This window comes from Oncorhynchus masou, chromosome 16, assembly GCF_036934945.1.
Source record: "Oncorhynchus masou masou isolate Uvic2021 chromosome 16, UVic_Omas_1.1, whole genome shotgun sequence".
Classification (NCBI taxonomy): domain Eukaryota; kingdom Metazoa; phylum Chordata; class Actinopteri; order Salmoniformes; family Salmonidae; genus Oncorhynchus; species Oncorhynchus masou.
The window spans coordinates 29,008,867-29,023,148 of record NC_088227.1 but is presented as its reverse complement, the minus strand read 5'-3'; the positions used below and the strand labels follow the sequence as shown (position 1 = coordinate 29,023,148).

The following is a 14,282-nucleotide window of genomic DNA, read 5'->3' as shown; positions in this document are numbered from 1 at the left end:
AAGAGCGTCTGCTAAATGACTTAAATGTAAATGTAAATGTAAATATCTAGACGTGTCTGACTACCTCTGATCACAATCAGATCAGTTTTTGTATTGTCAAAAAATGTGGGCACAATCAGAATGTGGACAAGATCAGGACAAAGGACGCAAGTTAGAACCAGGTATAACGGAGCTTAACAGAACTATTCCCACTGTTGCCAAAACCACAACAGAAGAAGGCAGCCAATAGCGGGACAATGTGCCTGAGCATGTGCATATGGAGCAGGGACACCTGTGTCTGTGTGTTTGTCTTTATTAATTAAAGCAGCTGTAGTCCTTGTGTCTTGCTGAGGGCCCATTGTGTCTGTCTGATAGCTTGCAGCCTGTCATGTCTCAAATCGCAGTCAACAAACTCACAGCCCAGCACAGCCCAGCACAGCACAGCACAGCCCAGCACAGAAACAATACAAATCCCTCACACACTGACACACAACTCAGCTTGTCGGTTTTCTTTCTCTCTCTTCCTACTTCCCCCCCCTCTTTCTCTCAAGTTAAGAAAATGAACTATTCCCAGGGGTTCATTTTTACCTCTGGTTTCCTTCCCAGGGATCTGTGCAATGCCATGTAAACCTACTGGAGGAAAACATCTCGCTGTGTTTTCCCAGTCCTCCCCAGAGACCTTATAACATCTGTATAGATGTAGCAGCCTTGGACCCATCTGTGATTCTGTACCCCACTGCAGACCATTACATCACTTACACTGACCCTTTCAAAACACACCGCCAGGCTCCAGTTATTGTACGTTTATCATAAGACGTGTAAATGCTTCATCTTGGCATCCACTGTTAGAGAGTTCGCGTTTAACCTTGTCTTCTCTGTTATTTTGCGGCTAATTTATGTGGGAGAGGTTCTGCTACTTTTGACCCCGTGACATCCTTAGTTTGATTTGAATGCTTTTCAACACGAATTGGGAAGTCAGCTGGACAAGTGTGGACAATTGGAGCAACCAAAGTGTTTTCTCATGATAAATACACATTATTTATTTACAAATAAAGTGGTTATAATAGAAATAAATACAAATAAAAATCTGAGCATTGTACTTCATGTGGTATTGCACCCATTTCGAAAAGTGTACATCAGAAATACATTTTCAAAACCAGTAAGGGATTATTCCTCTGAGTAAAATATTTATTTGTTTCCCAACTTTAAGTAGACATAAATATATTCATATATATTTGTTTTTTAATCTTCTTCCAAAATAGCTATATTTGTGTCTTTTCTGTCATATAAATAAAACGTCTTCATTGGGAAACCGGGTGTCCATATAACCTCCCTCTCTCTCTCTTTCTGAGTCTCTCCATCCCTCCATCCTTCTGTCTCGGTGTGTCTCACCGGCAGCCACACCCCTCTACCACCATATCCTGGTAGTTTTTGAGGATGACCTTCTCATACTCGTCCAGATAGAGCAGTGATATGGGGCTGAGCTCTGTGGGCACGCAGCACGCCCGGGGGATGTTGGAGTTCACAGAGTTGACCAGCGTCTGAACGATGGCGTGGTTGGTGGAGTTGAGGTGGTCGGCCAATGGGAAGGGGCACTCCCCATGGCAGTAGAAGGCATGGTAGCCAGGGGGTGCAACTATCCACTCATTCCAGCCCACGTCGCTGAAGTCCACGTAGAGGGCATGTCTGCGGCAGTTGGCCTTGTGTTGGTGCTTCTTCCTCTGTTTCCTGTGGCCTGCTGCCTGTCTCTTGTCCCTGTGTAGCACCGCATTCCCCTGCCTGTCATGACCGTATGTTACCAGCAGGGGGCGAGCCTGGGGCCATGAGTCCTGGTCCCCGTGGAGGGAGCGGCTTACCCTGACGTGTCGTCTCTGTCTTTGGCCCTCTTCGCCCTCCAGGTTGTCTGGGTGGAGCATCTCAACCAGGAAGCCGTGGTTGTGGCGCCCCCCAGAGGTCCACTGTGACACGGCGGGGCTGACGTCAAAGCTCTCCCAGCGGCTCAGTGAGTCCTGCACCAGCCGCGTGTCCAAGAGGCGTGTCAGGGGTTCCCCACGGGGAGACGCAGGGGCTCCAAACACCTCGTACACGTTGATACGATGGAAGCCACCAGCACTGGTCCTGGAGCTGTTACTGCTGTTGTGACTGGTGTTACTGGTGGGAGCTGCTGTGGCCCCCAGGACCTGGTCCCTGTATACCCGGAGCTCTGCAGAGGTGATAAGCTCTTCTCCAGGGATGGAAGTGAGGTTGAAGAAGAACTGCTGGGTTGTCCTGCCCTTCAGACTGGCCAGAGCCTCCATGGACTCTACAAGAGAGGAGAAGGAGAGAGCTAGGGTCAGTGGATGATGTTGACATAGACATTTATGTCTAAGATCAGGACATGCTTTTTTTTTACTGCAAAGGTTGTGTTGATAAAGGTGGCAGAGTAACTCCGTGGAGAAAGTTACTGGGAATGGAGGACAGCCAGTAATGATACAGTGCTCACAATGTATTAGAAAAATGTAGAGGCAAACATGTATGTCTTTATAGATTATACAGGAACAGGGAAGAAGATTGACAAAGGTTTACTGTCCTGACAAACTGGCATTCTTTTCACAGAGACATAGTTGTCATTCATGTCATCATACACACACTCACTAAATCCAGTGGCGAGGCAAAAGCTAACAGTTATAACCATCCAGCTGCAATATGGTCAGATTCATAGATTTCATCAGAGTAAATGTCATGACATCAAAGCAGTGGTGTTCCAATGTTGATACGATCTAGCAAAGACCAGTGATAGCATCTACCCATTATGCATGCGAGGCCACTAAATGCCATGGAGAATGTGCTGCCCTTTAGGATGTGGCTGCTACATGATGGAGGGCTGTTATTATTGAATGTGTGGAAAAAGGAATTTGTCGTCCATCATGGAATCATCAAAGCTAGATTATTATGGCATAATTACGGGCCATAGGGAAGTATGGCTCATTTATCTGTATGGCTCATTTATCTGTATATTTTTTACACCTTTTTGTAGCAGTCTATACATACACATGTTATTCCTGTGTATATTTGGCCTGATTGAGAATTAATTCCTAACACTAGTGTGTAAAACATATTTCGGATACATATGTCAAACTTTTTACATTTACCTTGAAGTGTTTTACAGATGGCACAAAGACCGGGTTGTTATCTGTTTGGAGTGGTAAAATGAACACTAACTTTGAACTCAGGGCGTTTTCAAAGGAGGCATTTAGGAAATTCCACCCCCTCATCCTAAATCTCTCTCCAAAAGCACAAAGACCTCAATTAGACCCATCAATCCTTATTGATGTGGGAAAACCCCTTCTCTCTATTTCTCTCCTTCAAACCCCTTCTCTCTATTTCTCTCCTTCAAACCCCTTCTCTCTATTTCTCTCCTTCAAACCCCTTCTCTCTATTTCTCTCCTTCAAACCCCTTCTCTCTATTTCTCTCCTTCAAACCCCTTCTCTCTATTTCTCTCCTTCAAACCCCTTCTCTCTATTTCTCTCCTTCAAACCCCTTCTCTCTATTTCTCTCCTTCAAACCCCTTCTCTCTATTTCTCTCCTTCAAACCCCTTCTCTCTATTTCTCTCCTTCAAACCCCTTCTCTCTATTTCTCTCCTTCAAACCCCTTCTCTCTATTTCTCTCCTTCAAACCCCTTCTCTCTATTTCTCTCCTTCAAACCCCTTCTCGCCATTTCTCTCCTTCAAACCCCTTCTCTCCTTCTCTCTTTTGCCCACTCACTCCAAAATCTCTCTCTCCCCTTCGCTCTCTCTCTATCTCTCTCCGCACCCCAAATCCCCCCTCTCTCTCTTTAGCTCCAAATCGTTCTCTCTTTTCTCTCCCCCTCCCCTGTCTCCCTCTCTCTCTCTATCCAGAACCCTGCTGTGTGAGTGAAGGAGGTACTGCATGCACTGTGTGAACAACATGTTGGGGCTTGTCTAAGAGTTGTGAAGCACAGATATGAGTGTATCAACATTCCTAATTTCTTGGCTCTCTGTGGGCCAAAACAAAAGATAACGGCTAATATCAGGTCCTTCATCTCTGCTGTCTATGGCAGCCGGTTACTGAGTTAGGCCTGGAAATGTTCTGTTTGGCCAAAATAACTAAATACAATTGAAAACCGATATTACAGAAATGAATTGCTTCTCTGAAAAGAATATCACAGAACAGATGTGAAGAATGGATAAGGCTTCAGGCTTTGACATTATGGTTTACATGTGTAGCTACACGTATATTAAACATATAGGACCCCCCACTCTTCCCACCTCTACCATAGGAACAATCAAAATACCCCAAACCGTGCTGCGCTGGAGCCGTGCTGCGCTGGAGCATTGGATGAAAAGACAGGGGGATGCAACGGTAAACAACTGAACATGGCTGAAATGTATCCCTAATGGCTACAATTAAGGTCAAGCAGAGGTTTACACTAGTGGAGGGAGTGGTCTCAGTCCCCGTCACCATACCTGTGTGGTTTTGTAGTGTGTCAGTGGTGTGTGTAGTATTTATGTGGTGTTTGTAGTGGCAGTGATGTTTGTAGTATGTCAGTGGTGTTTGTAGTGTTTCAGTGGTGTTTTTAGTGTCAGTGGTGTTTGTATTGTCAGTGGTGTTTGTAGTGTTTCAGTGGTGTTTTTGGTGTCAGTGGTGTTTGTAGTGTCAGTGGTGTTTGTAGTGCCAGTGGTGTTTGTAGTGCCAGTGATGTTTGTAGTATGTCAGTGGTGTTTGTAGTGTTTCAGTGGTGTTTGTAGTGTTTCAGTGGTGTTTTTAGTGTCAGTGGTGTTTGTATTGTCAGTGGTGTTTGTAGTGTGTCAGTTAGTCCACTGGGTGTCATCCCTACCAGGCCTCAGGAGAGGAGAACTACCAACCAGCCACCCATCCTGACCCAACCACTCCAATGAGTCATTCACTGGGTGGAAACTTTCTTGTGCAGTGCAACACTCAGGAGTCTGTGTAGAAGGCCATCCATGGACACATTGGGCATGTACCGTACACTACTGGAGCTAGAGCCAAAGACAGGTACTATCAGATAGACTGTACAAAAAGCATGAGGGAAAAAGTTTTTTTTATAAGTTTCAATATTTGGTTTTCATGTTTCATAATTAACTGTTCTGGTGTGTTTTGTTGCAGCATTGTAAATGTAGTGCCCGAATGAACTATTTGCCTTGTAACACTAGACTAGAGGGTTAGACATCGTCTGAGCACATGCCTACCTCTCTACCCACTGCTATTATACAACATAGTACATATAAAATACCAAATCAAAAAACACCACCAGAGTTCACATCACCCAAAGAAAATGTCAATTTGTGCCTCCAGTTCAACTCTTGGATCAAATACCTCATATTTATTTGAGCATTTAGACCAATTGGCCCAAACTGAAACAATAATCTGGTCTGCATGTGTTTCTGAGGTATATAAATGTGTAGCTTTAATGTAAAATCACGCAGTCCGCGACGCATATGTAGCAACATAATAAGTATGTACGCCTAATTACGTGGTTCTATTATTTGAACGTGCGTAATTGCGCATAAAGAGTGCGCGTTGAGAGAGCGATTGGAAAAGGATAACGCGCACCCCCAAAACCAGAATGAGTAATGAACTGACTAGTCCTGTCTAAAAATGAGACGGGGCTATGTCTGCCACAATGGCCTCTGTCATAATGCGTGTGTAGACAGTGTAGTGTAATGTCATGTCGTGTGTTATTGAAGTAGCAGCAGGGCGATGACTATCACTTGCGCACGCACACCGCCCTTTCTTTATCCCTCTCCTGTGGTGCGTGTCTGGAAAAACTGTTTTCAGGGCCCACGCAAACACCATCAATTATTAAGAAACAAATGACCCTTGTGATACCACCCACCACCCTTGATGTTTTGATGCCTGTTATTGCACAGTCAATGGAATGTTCCGGGTAACGGGTTGCATCACTGAATATTTCAGGGATTCGGCTACTTTACACATCAAGTACTTCTCTGTCGAACACTGATAATGAGTTTTACTAGTTACATTGTTAAATTACCCTTTGTTATTTTATGATCTCCTTGTGAAGGGTGTGTGTCCCTGACGCGTGTCACTCTGTTAGGATATGAGTGGGCCTGTCATAAAAAAAGTGTAATTGCTTTGAAAATTCTCTTCACACTCTGAGTCATGTTTAAATACAGGGTTGACATGTCTGAGGGAGCAGAGGTGCTCTACCTTGCCAGGTGAAATATGCCACTAATACGTACCTTCGTGGTGAAAGCTTCTAATCGTGTTGGCCTTGCTGGCGGCTCTCTCTGCGTGCCTCCCCATGCTCCGGGGCCGTTTAGTGCTGTGGTCTCCGTTCAACGAATGCATACGGTACAGGTCCACCATGTACTGAGGCACCACAGCCTGTCTGCTCGGGTTCGGCCTCCGCTTAAGTCCGAACATATTGAGGAGCCGCAGCTCGAACTCGTTGAGAAAGTTCTCCGACTGCTCCGGGCTCTGTTTCCCGGACTCACTGTACTTCCTCCGGCCGACCTCGGGGATTAGTCCCGCAGCGCCTCCCAGCAACACCTGAGCCAGCAGCAGTACCATGAGAGAACGAAACACGGCGACCATGGTCAGTTAGTCCCTGCGAGGAGAGGAGAGCAGTTTATGTCAATACACATGCGCCGCGGACACAGCACACAGACAGCTATCGACAGGAGAGACATTGGAGGTTCACTGTAAAATTCCTCCCAGCCCAGCTGCGATAAATGGTTTCTTCTTCTATATCAATGTGTAAAAGAAAAGACACGTCACTTTGAAGTAAAGAACATAAAGGTTGGCGATAACATCCCCGCGGGCTATGCTTAGTGAAATAGGGGATTGATCTTTTAACATTATAGCGGCAAAACTAAAACACCAGAATATCAAGGTGAGAAAGTTATGAAAGAGAATTGTCAAACAAAAAGGCGGTGGTAGCCTACAGGAAAGGAGAAATCAAAGAAACTGGAAGAAGACAGAGAGAAGACGGCAGACAAAAAGTCTGCAATTACAGAAGAGATAGTGTTTGGTGGGGGTGTATAAAGGAAATACCACGTAGACCATAGAACACACAAAGCATGACAGAATGTAGGCATCAAAAAGGTTCCAGTAGATACTGTCGTGGCAGCAGTCAGATAGCGCTACAAGCGTCTATTTGGTGAGGCTTTGACGGCAATGTATGACTATAATCATGCGGGATAAATTTACTTCAAGGGGCTCGCAGGTGTGAGATCTGACGTTCGTATCCTGGCCATATGTACCCCACTGCGCAGACAAGACATCAAAACACATCTAGGTCTACATCAAAAGTACATATCCTTAAGATACTATCAGTATTAATTGTTGTATGTACAGTATGTTTCGGAATTTATGTACCCCCTCACGCAAAAAATATATATAAATACAAAATGGAAAAAATAAACGTGGTTATTAGATCCAGAATGCTCAGCGGATGGACAGTTTATGAGAGTTTCTCAACTTTTCCCTAAATATAAAAGTTGTCATTGACTTCAATAATGAATACATCTAACTTGTTTTACCTGATAAGGAAGCGCTGTGTCCAGTCGTCCTTCCAGCTTTGGGCTCCAATAAATTCCACATTAATTCGTGTTTATTCCACGCTTTTCCTCTGCGGGCGAAAGACAGTCCGTGCACTGCTCCGACCCCGTTCTCTCGCACATATCTCCGCAGCTGGGAATCTGGAGACGTCTTGGTCAATAGAATACAAGAATCGCCTAAAGTTTTTTCTATGAGGAGGAAGCAGACTGGTGTAGGCAGGACGGATCTATGTCTAAAGCAGTGTCGTTGAACATCTTCAAATGCGAACTTTTAGATAAAGTTTAGCAGAGACCGGGTGTAGAAGTTCAGACTGTATAGTGTGTGGCTGTGGGAGCTTAACCTCTCTCTCCTGAGTGCAGCACACTAGCAGTCCAATTGATTTGTGCCTTCTCTTCCCCAACGAGGCTTTTTGTCGTACAGTGATGTCACCAACGCAGATCTGTCAATCATGTCGATTCCAAAGCACCTCCTGTGCATTTTCAACCAGTCCTGCACCTACAGTAGCCTGCCCAAACTCGCGCTGCGACACAGACTAAATTCTTCTTTAAACCTTTAAATGTGTTTTGACTCTTACAAAATAACTCAAATATGAAATGTTCTTTGATTATAGGCCTAGACTTTTATTCGTTCGTGTGATATAACATTGTTAATTTTGACAGCTTCAAAATATCTAACTTTAGGTTTTCTTTTCCTTTCAGAAAATAGGCTACTCATCGTAATGCATTCGTCTAATGTAGGTTCTCCTTTCATGCAGAACTAGGCCTATATTTTTTAATTGTTAATCATAGAGAACAATAACTTGAATCCCATTTGTAGAATTTTAATAAACTGCAACAGTTCAAAAACGAACCAGAGCAAGTGCGCCAACGTGTGGATGGACAATATTAATCTATATTACCCCCACCCCCACCCCCACTCCCACCACACACACACACGCACGCACGCACGCACGCACGCACGCACGCACGCACGCACACACACACACACACACACACACACACACACACACACACACACACACACACACACACACACACAGAGGCAGGCAGGATAGGCAATGCTCACCCTGTGATAATTTAATAGAAAAATAATATAAACAATTGCCATTCTTTTTTTAATGTAATGTTTTTTTCTCAATAATTCTGGTGTTTTTTATGCTCAAAATCTCAAAATTTGCTGAAACTGCATCAATCTCTCAGGAAAGGAGTCAGGGTATTCATGCCTTCCTTTCCACCGATTCAAATCGGTGACACGTGCGGCCGTTTCTGACTCCAGTCACTGTTAATGGACAGGGTCAGCATAGGTCGCCTTTCCTTGCCTAGCTTGAAGTAGCTTCATTTGTTGCATTGCTGCACATGCATATTGCCTAAACACGATGTGTGGGGTGTGGGTATTGCCTGGGGTAAACTCTGCACATTTGGACGTGTCTACATAATTTGGCGCTGTCATCCCTTGAACTCACACATGGACTATACCGCACTTTAAAAATTGTCTAAATTGGAACAATGCAACTCCTCTTTTTGTGTCAGAGTGAAAATGGAAGGAGGCACTGGGATGCTTCTCCCACAACACCGTGGGCCTGCTGTGTGCATACAGAATAAAATAATGGACATGGGGATCTTCTGTGACTCCTACATTGCTGTCACTGGAGGATCACTCTGAATGACAGACCAATGTACTTCCTTCTCAAGTAAAGGTAGGCCCAAATGCATTTTCTTTTGAAATTTGTACTGCATTTTTCAGTCCTTTCAATTGTTGATATGGACATTTCATAACAACCTTATTTATTATATACACTACCGGTCAAACGTTTTAGAACACATACTTATTCAAGGATTTTCTTTATTTTTTACTATTTTCTACATTGTAGAGTAGGGAAAACATCAAAAGTAAGAAATAACAGATATGGAATCATGTAGTAACAAAAAAAGTGTTATTAAAAATAAAATAAAAACATTTATATCTGAGATTCTTCAAAGTAGCCACCCTTTCTTAAATGGGTGACAGGTAGCCTAGTGGTTAGAGCGTTGGATTTGTAACCGAAAATCTAGTAGGTGACAAGGTAAAAATCTCTTGTTCTGCCCCTGAACAAGGCAGTTATGCACTGTTCCTAGGCCGTCATTGAAAATAAGAATTGGTTCTTAACTGACCTGCCTAGTAAAATAAAAAAATGACAGCTTTGCACACATGCATTCTCTCAACCAGCTTAATCTGGAATGCTTTTACAACAGTCTTGAAGGAGTTCCCACATCTGCTGAGCACTTGTAGGCTGATTTTCCTTCACTCTGCAGTCCGAATCATCCCAATCCATCTCAATTGGGTTGAGGTCGGGGGATTGTGGAGGCCAGGTCATCTGATGCAGAATTCCATCACTCTCCTTCTTGGTCAAATATCCCATCACAGCCTGGAGGTGTGTTTTGGGTCAATGTCCTGTTGAAAAACAAATGATAGTCCCACTAAGACCAAACCAGATGGGATGGCGTATTCCTGCTGAACTCTGTGGTAGCCATGCTGGTTAAGTGTGCCTTGAATTCTAAATAAATCACAAACATTTCGTGTTCTTTTTCACTTTCAGTTTCACTTAGCTAGCAAATGCAGCTAGCTAGTTTAGCCTACTGAAACGCCCTGCTCAAAACAGAGGGATGCTATGTTAGCTAGTTACTTTAGCTAATATGGTGACAACATTGTAGGCTGTTTGTAGAGGTTTGTCTTGGAAAATATTTTTCGCTTGGTCACATACAGCTGTTTGGTTGTGCATTGAAGTCCACAAGCGAAGGGAAGAGAAGGAATACAACATGGTTGTTATGAGAATGAGCTCTGTTTACGCATGATCAGGGGTGTATTCATTCATTCACATCAAATTTGTTTCTTCACCTATGTGCACCTACATTGTCAACTTTTATTCATAGGCTAGGTTGTAGCAACCTCATGATGGGTATAGGGCAAATTTGAGTATCATGTCGTAGCCTAAACCTATTGATGTTACAATGAACTGGGTGAATGGAATATGAATAATGAATAAGGCCATGCTCATGAAAACAAGTGGTCCTTCCTCATCTTAAACAGCACTGACCACCACTGCTGTGGATGCTACATTGATCTGTCTGAGCTGAGTTAAGTAGTCTGTCATTTTGTTGGATGATATGAAATATACCGCCATCGGAGGCTTGTACATCTTGACCACATTGGTATTTTAATTTGACATTTTTTTATTTATCCTTTATTGAACTAGGCAAGTCAGTTAAGAAAAAAAATCCTATTTACAATGACGGCCTCTTCCGGGCAAACCCTAACCCGGACGACGCTGAGCCAATTGTGCACTGCCCTATGGGACTCCCAATCACGGCCGGTTATGATACAGCCTGGAATCGAACCAGGATCTGGAGTGACGCCTCTAGCACTGAGATGCAGTGCCTTAGACCGCTGTGCCATTTGGTGAAAATTGTTAGTACATTTCGCTTTGTAGCCTATGTGTAACGTACACACTAGGAGTCAGGAAGCAGCTGCAGAAGGTGAGTTTAATCATGAGAATCAGCAGATAAACAAAACAGGAGAAGCGTACTGAACGTGAACAAAACCGATACTGCCTTAAGACTGAGGCTACTGAGAGATAAATAAAGGGGAAGTAATCAAGGTAATGATGAAGTCCAAGTGTGCATAACGATGGGGAGCAGGTGTGCATAACGATAGTTGCCATGACCGTTGGTTAGTAGACCGGTGACGTCGAGCGCCGGAGAGAGGGAACGAGAGTAGGCGTGACACTGTGTCACTCCGGTTGTTGAAGCTATCTGTTGTATGGTGAACTCTGGCTTTGATAATAGCCAGTGCCTACCCAGCCACTGACCTCACCGCACGTCACTGACACACACATGCACACGCACAAACACAGCAAACATTTACAGTAGCACATGGAAAAGCATTGCATTGTTTTACTTTTACCCCCAAAGTCATGGTATCCTTGGTAGTTACAGTCTTGTCTCATCGCTGCAACTCCCGTACGGACACGGGAGAGGCGAAGGTCGAGAGCCGTGCGACAGAGCCTAAAGCAGAAACTCTAGTGACACAGCTAGCACTGCGAGGCAGTGCCTTAGACCACTGCGCCATTCGGGAGGCCAGCATAAGGAAAAATACAATACAATTGTATGTGACAAAATTGGCAGAGTACTACCCAATATTGTAGAACCTGCCTGTAGTCGTACTGTTCTCAATTGTAAATACAGTGGTGATACTTCCTGTGTCTCAGATCCCTATGGATGATTGATTAACATGTGTTCATTCCTGGATTAAGCATGTTTGACTATTGTATTAAAACTAATTGACAATGAGCTGGGAAATGTGTTGTTTTGGGTAGATTAGGGGGATTAGGATCTGTAGCGACTGCCTGTCCTGTCCTGATCCCTCAGTGCTGACCTCTGAACTTTACTCTTAGCTGGAACTGGTATCCCTCCCCTCCTGTCCTTTGTCCTGGGAAAAGGGACAAGACAAAGATGCACCAAGTCCATAGTCTTCTCCAGGCTGAACCCATTCTGTTTGAAAAGATTCATTGATTGCCTGAGAAAATGAACTGTAGCAGTGTTTCAGTCTAGTCAGGTCAAGGTCAACCCTGAAACACTGTGTTTATTGATGGTTTGCACGAGTCTTCACTACTTAATTTCGGAGAAGTTGTTTTTCTCGTCACGTGGGTTCCAACAAGCTCATCCTTTTCTCATAGAGTAGATGTTGTCAGTTACCAACACCCAGCAGCATAGGGCAGTTAGGGGGAAGAGAAACTGGGGTCCATCATTGATGTGTGGTGTTAGCTGTATACAAGCCTGTAGCCTTTACTCACCAGCCTTGATGTTAGCGACATCTCCATATGAAGACCCCTCATTGATTACAGCTAGTTATTTCCCTTAAGTGATGAGGGTAGGGCGGATGGTTGTGTTGTGACCAAAGCAATGGGCCTGTTTTGTTTGCTGAGATGTCACTAGATTAAACCCCATTGAGATCAGAAGATATCTTTGTCTGCTTCCAGGACAATAACATTTTATGAAGGATAAGCCCCTGGATCATCTATTTAAAAATTAAAATACAGTAGGAGCTGATGGAGCATACATACCTTCTCCTGACTGACTGGCTGGCTGACTGACTGGCTGGCTGACAGGCTTACTGACTGACTGGTTTACTGGCTGTCTGGCTTACTGGCTTACTGACTGACTGGCCGACTGACTGACTCACTGACTGACTGGCTGGCTGGCCGACAGACTGGCTGACTCGCTAACTGACTGGCTGGCTGACTGACAGGCTGACTGACTGGCTGGCTGGCTGACTGGCTGATGCTTTAAGCTCTGAATGTCTTGGAACTCTTCCTCTCTGGCCTTCTTTACTTCTGTCTCTCATTCTGTTAACTTCCTCTTTCTCTTGGTCAACAATGCAATTACATCTGATACTGACGACAAAGCTCATTTATTCATCTGGGGACCCATTCATTCATTCATTTATTTTATTCATTCATTCATTTACAGAAACACACAACCTGGATGTGTCATAACACACGTAATGATATAATTGATGCAACATAAACTACATTTTCTACATTGTTCTCTGTCCCTGATTGCCACATTTGGGTCCATACTGTTGCCAAAACAGCCCTCTGTGGTGCTCTAAACTGCCAGCTAAAAGCTGTTAGTATTTAGATGTCTTAGATAGAAGGATAAGGTGGTCTCTCACACAGTGACCTGTGACTATCTTTAATTACCCAAAGAGAGGATTAGAAGGGGAGAAAGAGAGGGTTTATCTGATCCCTGCTTTCTGTGTGTGTGCATCCATGCGTGCGTGCGTGTGTGTTTGCGTGTATGTGCGTGTGTGTTTGTGTTGGCACAGCTTGTGACAGGTAGAGAGTAATGTGTCCAGCACCCTAGCAGCCTCCCTAGGGAAGTAATCCCCTCCTCTCAGTCCAATCCAGCAGACCACACAGCTCTCTGGGTTCTGGAGTCACTCTGAGCTTCTTTCACTAGTTGGTATCATTGTCTGCAGAGAAAGTAGTTATCTACTGAGGTTATCTAGAATTAGATCATTCTTTTGTTGTTTGAAAAGAACAGTAAACTGCAAACCCCACCAGCCCTTGGTAATGAAACAAGACTGGTGGGGAGATAACATATCAAGTTTACATGAACGACCCACTGGTGATCAGATCCAGAGGTTAACCAGTTACAGACCCTGGTTATGAAATTGCACAAGCTTTTAGAATTCCATTTGCCTCCATAAAGTTATCAGTTAGCTCTGTAACCTTTACAATATAGATATCATTTAACTTTGAATACATGGTGCTAAACTCTGGCAGAATTCACAAATAGGGGTTTTGAAGTAATATATTTACATTAGGACCCCCAGCTCTTGGCATGAGTGCTGTAAGAGTTGGGGTTTATCTCTCACGTGTCTCTGTTTTGATTCTGGACCTAGAGGGCCACAGCTACAGGCCCTGTCTCTCAGCCAGGACTAAAAAAGGCACAAATCTCTCAGCCCGTTGGGCCTGTCCTGTATTTCACGTGACTGACCTGTCTGTCTGTCTGTCAGTCTCTATGATGAACTGACCCATGCCATTGGAAATCATTCTGCCTGTGTGAGCACGGTGAGCATGAAGCAAGGACACACGCAGGGGGCTAAAGTTCAGCTCTGTCGCAGACCAGAACTCCAGGCTCGGGGCTGTTGTCGTCACACCAAACTCACACTGACCTGAGTTCACGTCAGCCGTGACATTTGGTGATGCTTGATGTG

At 44.2% G+C, this 14,282-nt stretch overlaps 1 protein-coding gene across 1 annotated transcript; it reads right to left on the bottom strand.

The window, feature by feature from the left end:
• Positions 1-938: 938 nt before the first annotated feature.
• Positions 939-7,893, bottom strand: LOC135557795 (bone morphogenetic protein 2-like). Its single transcript, XM_064991407.1, has 3 exons — positions 7,508-7,893; positions 6,206-6,573; positions 939-2,281 (listed from the first exon to the last, which is right to left on the bottom strand). The coding sequence occupies exons 2-3, from the start codon at positions 6,558-6,560 to the stop codon at positions 1,368-1,370; spliced, it is 1,269 nt and encodes a 422-aa protein (XP_064847479.1). The 5' UTR covers positions 6,561-6,573; positions 7,508-7,893; the 3' UTR covers positions 939-1,367.
• Positions 7,894-14,282: the final 6,389 nt, after the last annotated feature.

Bases quoted from the DNA above. Each gene is read 5' to 3' on its own strand.
- LOC135557795 (XM_064991407.1), bottom strand. From the start codon at position 6,560: ATGGTCGCCGTGTTTCGTTCTCTCATGGTACTGCTGCTGGCTCAGGTG. The intron at 2,282-6,205 runs GTACGTATTAGT...CCTCTCTTGTAG, and splicing joins TAGAAGCTTTCACCACGAAG to AGTCCATGGAGGCTCTGGCC.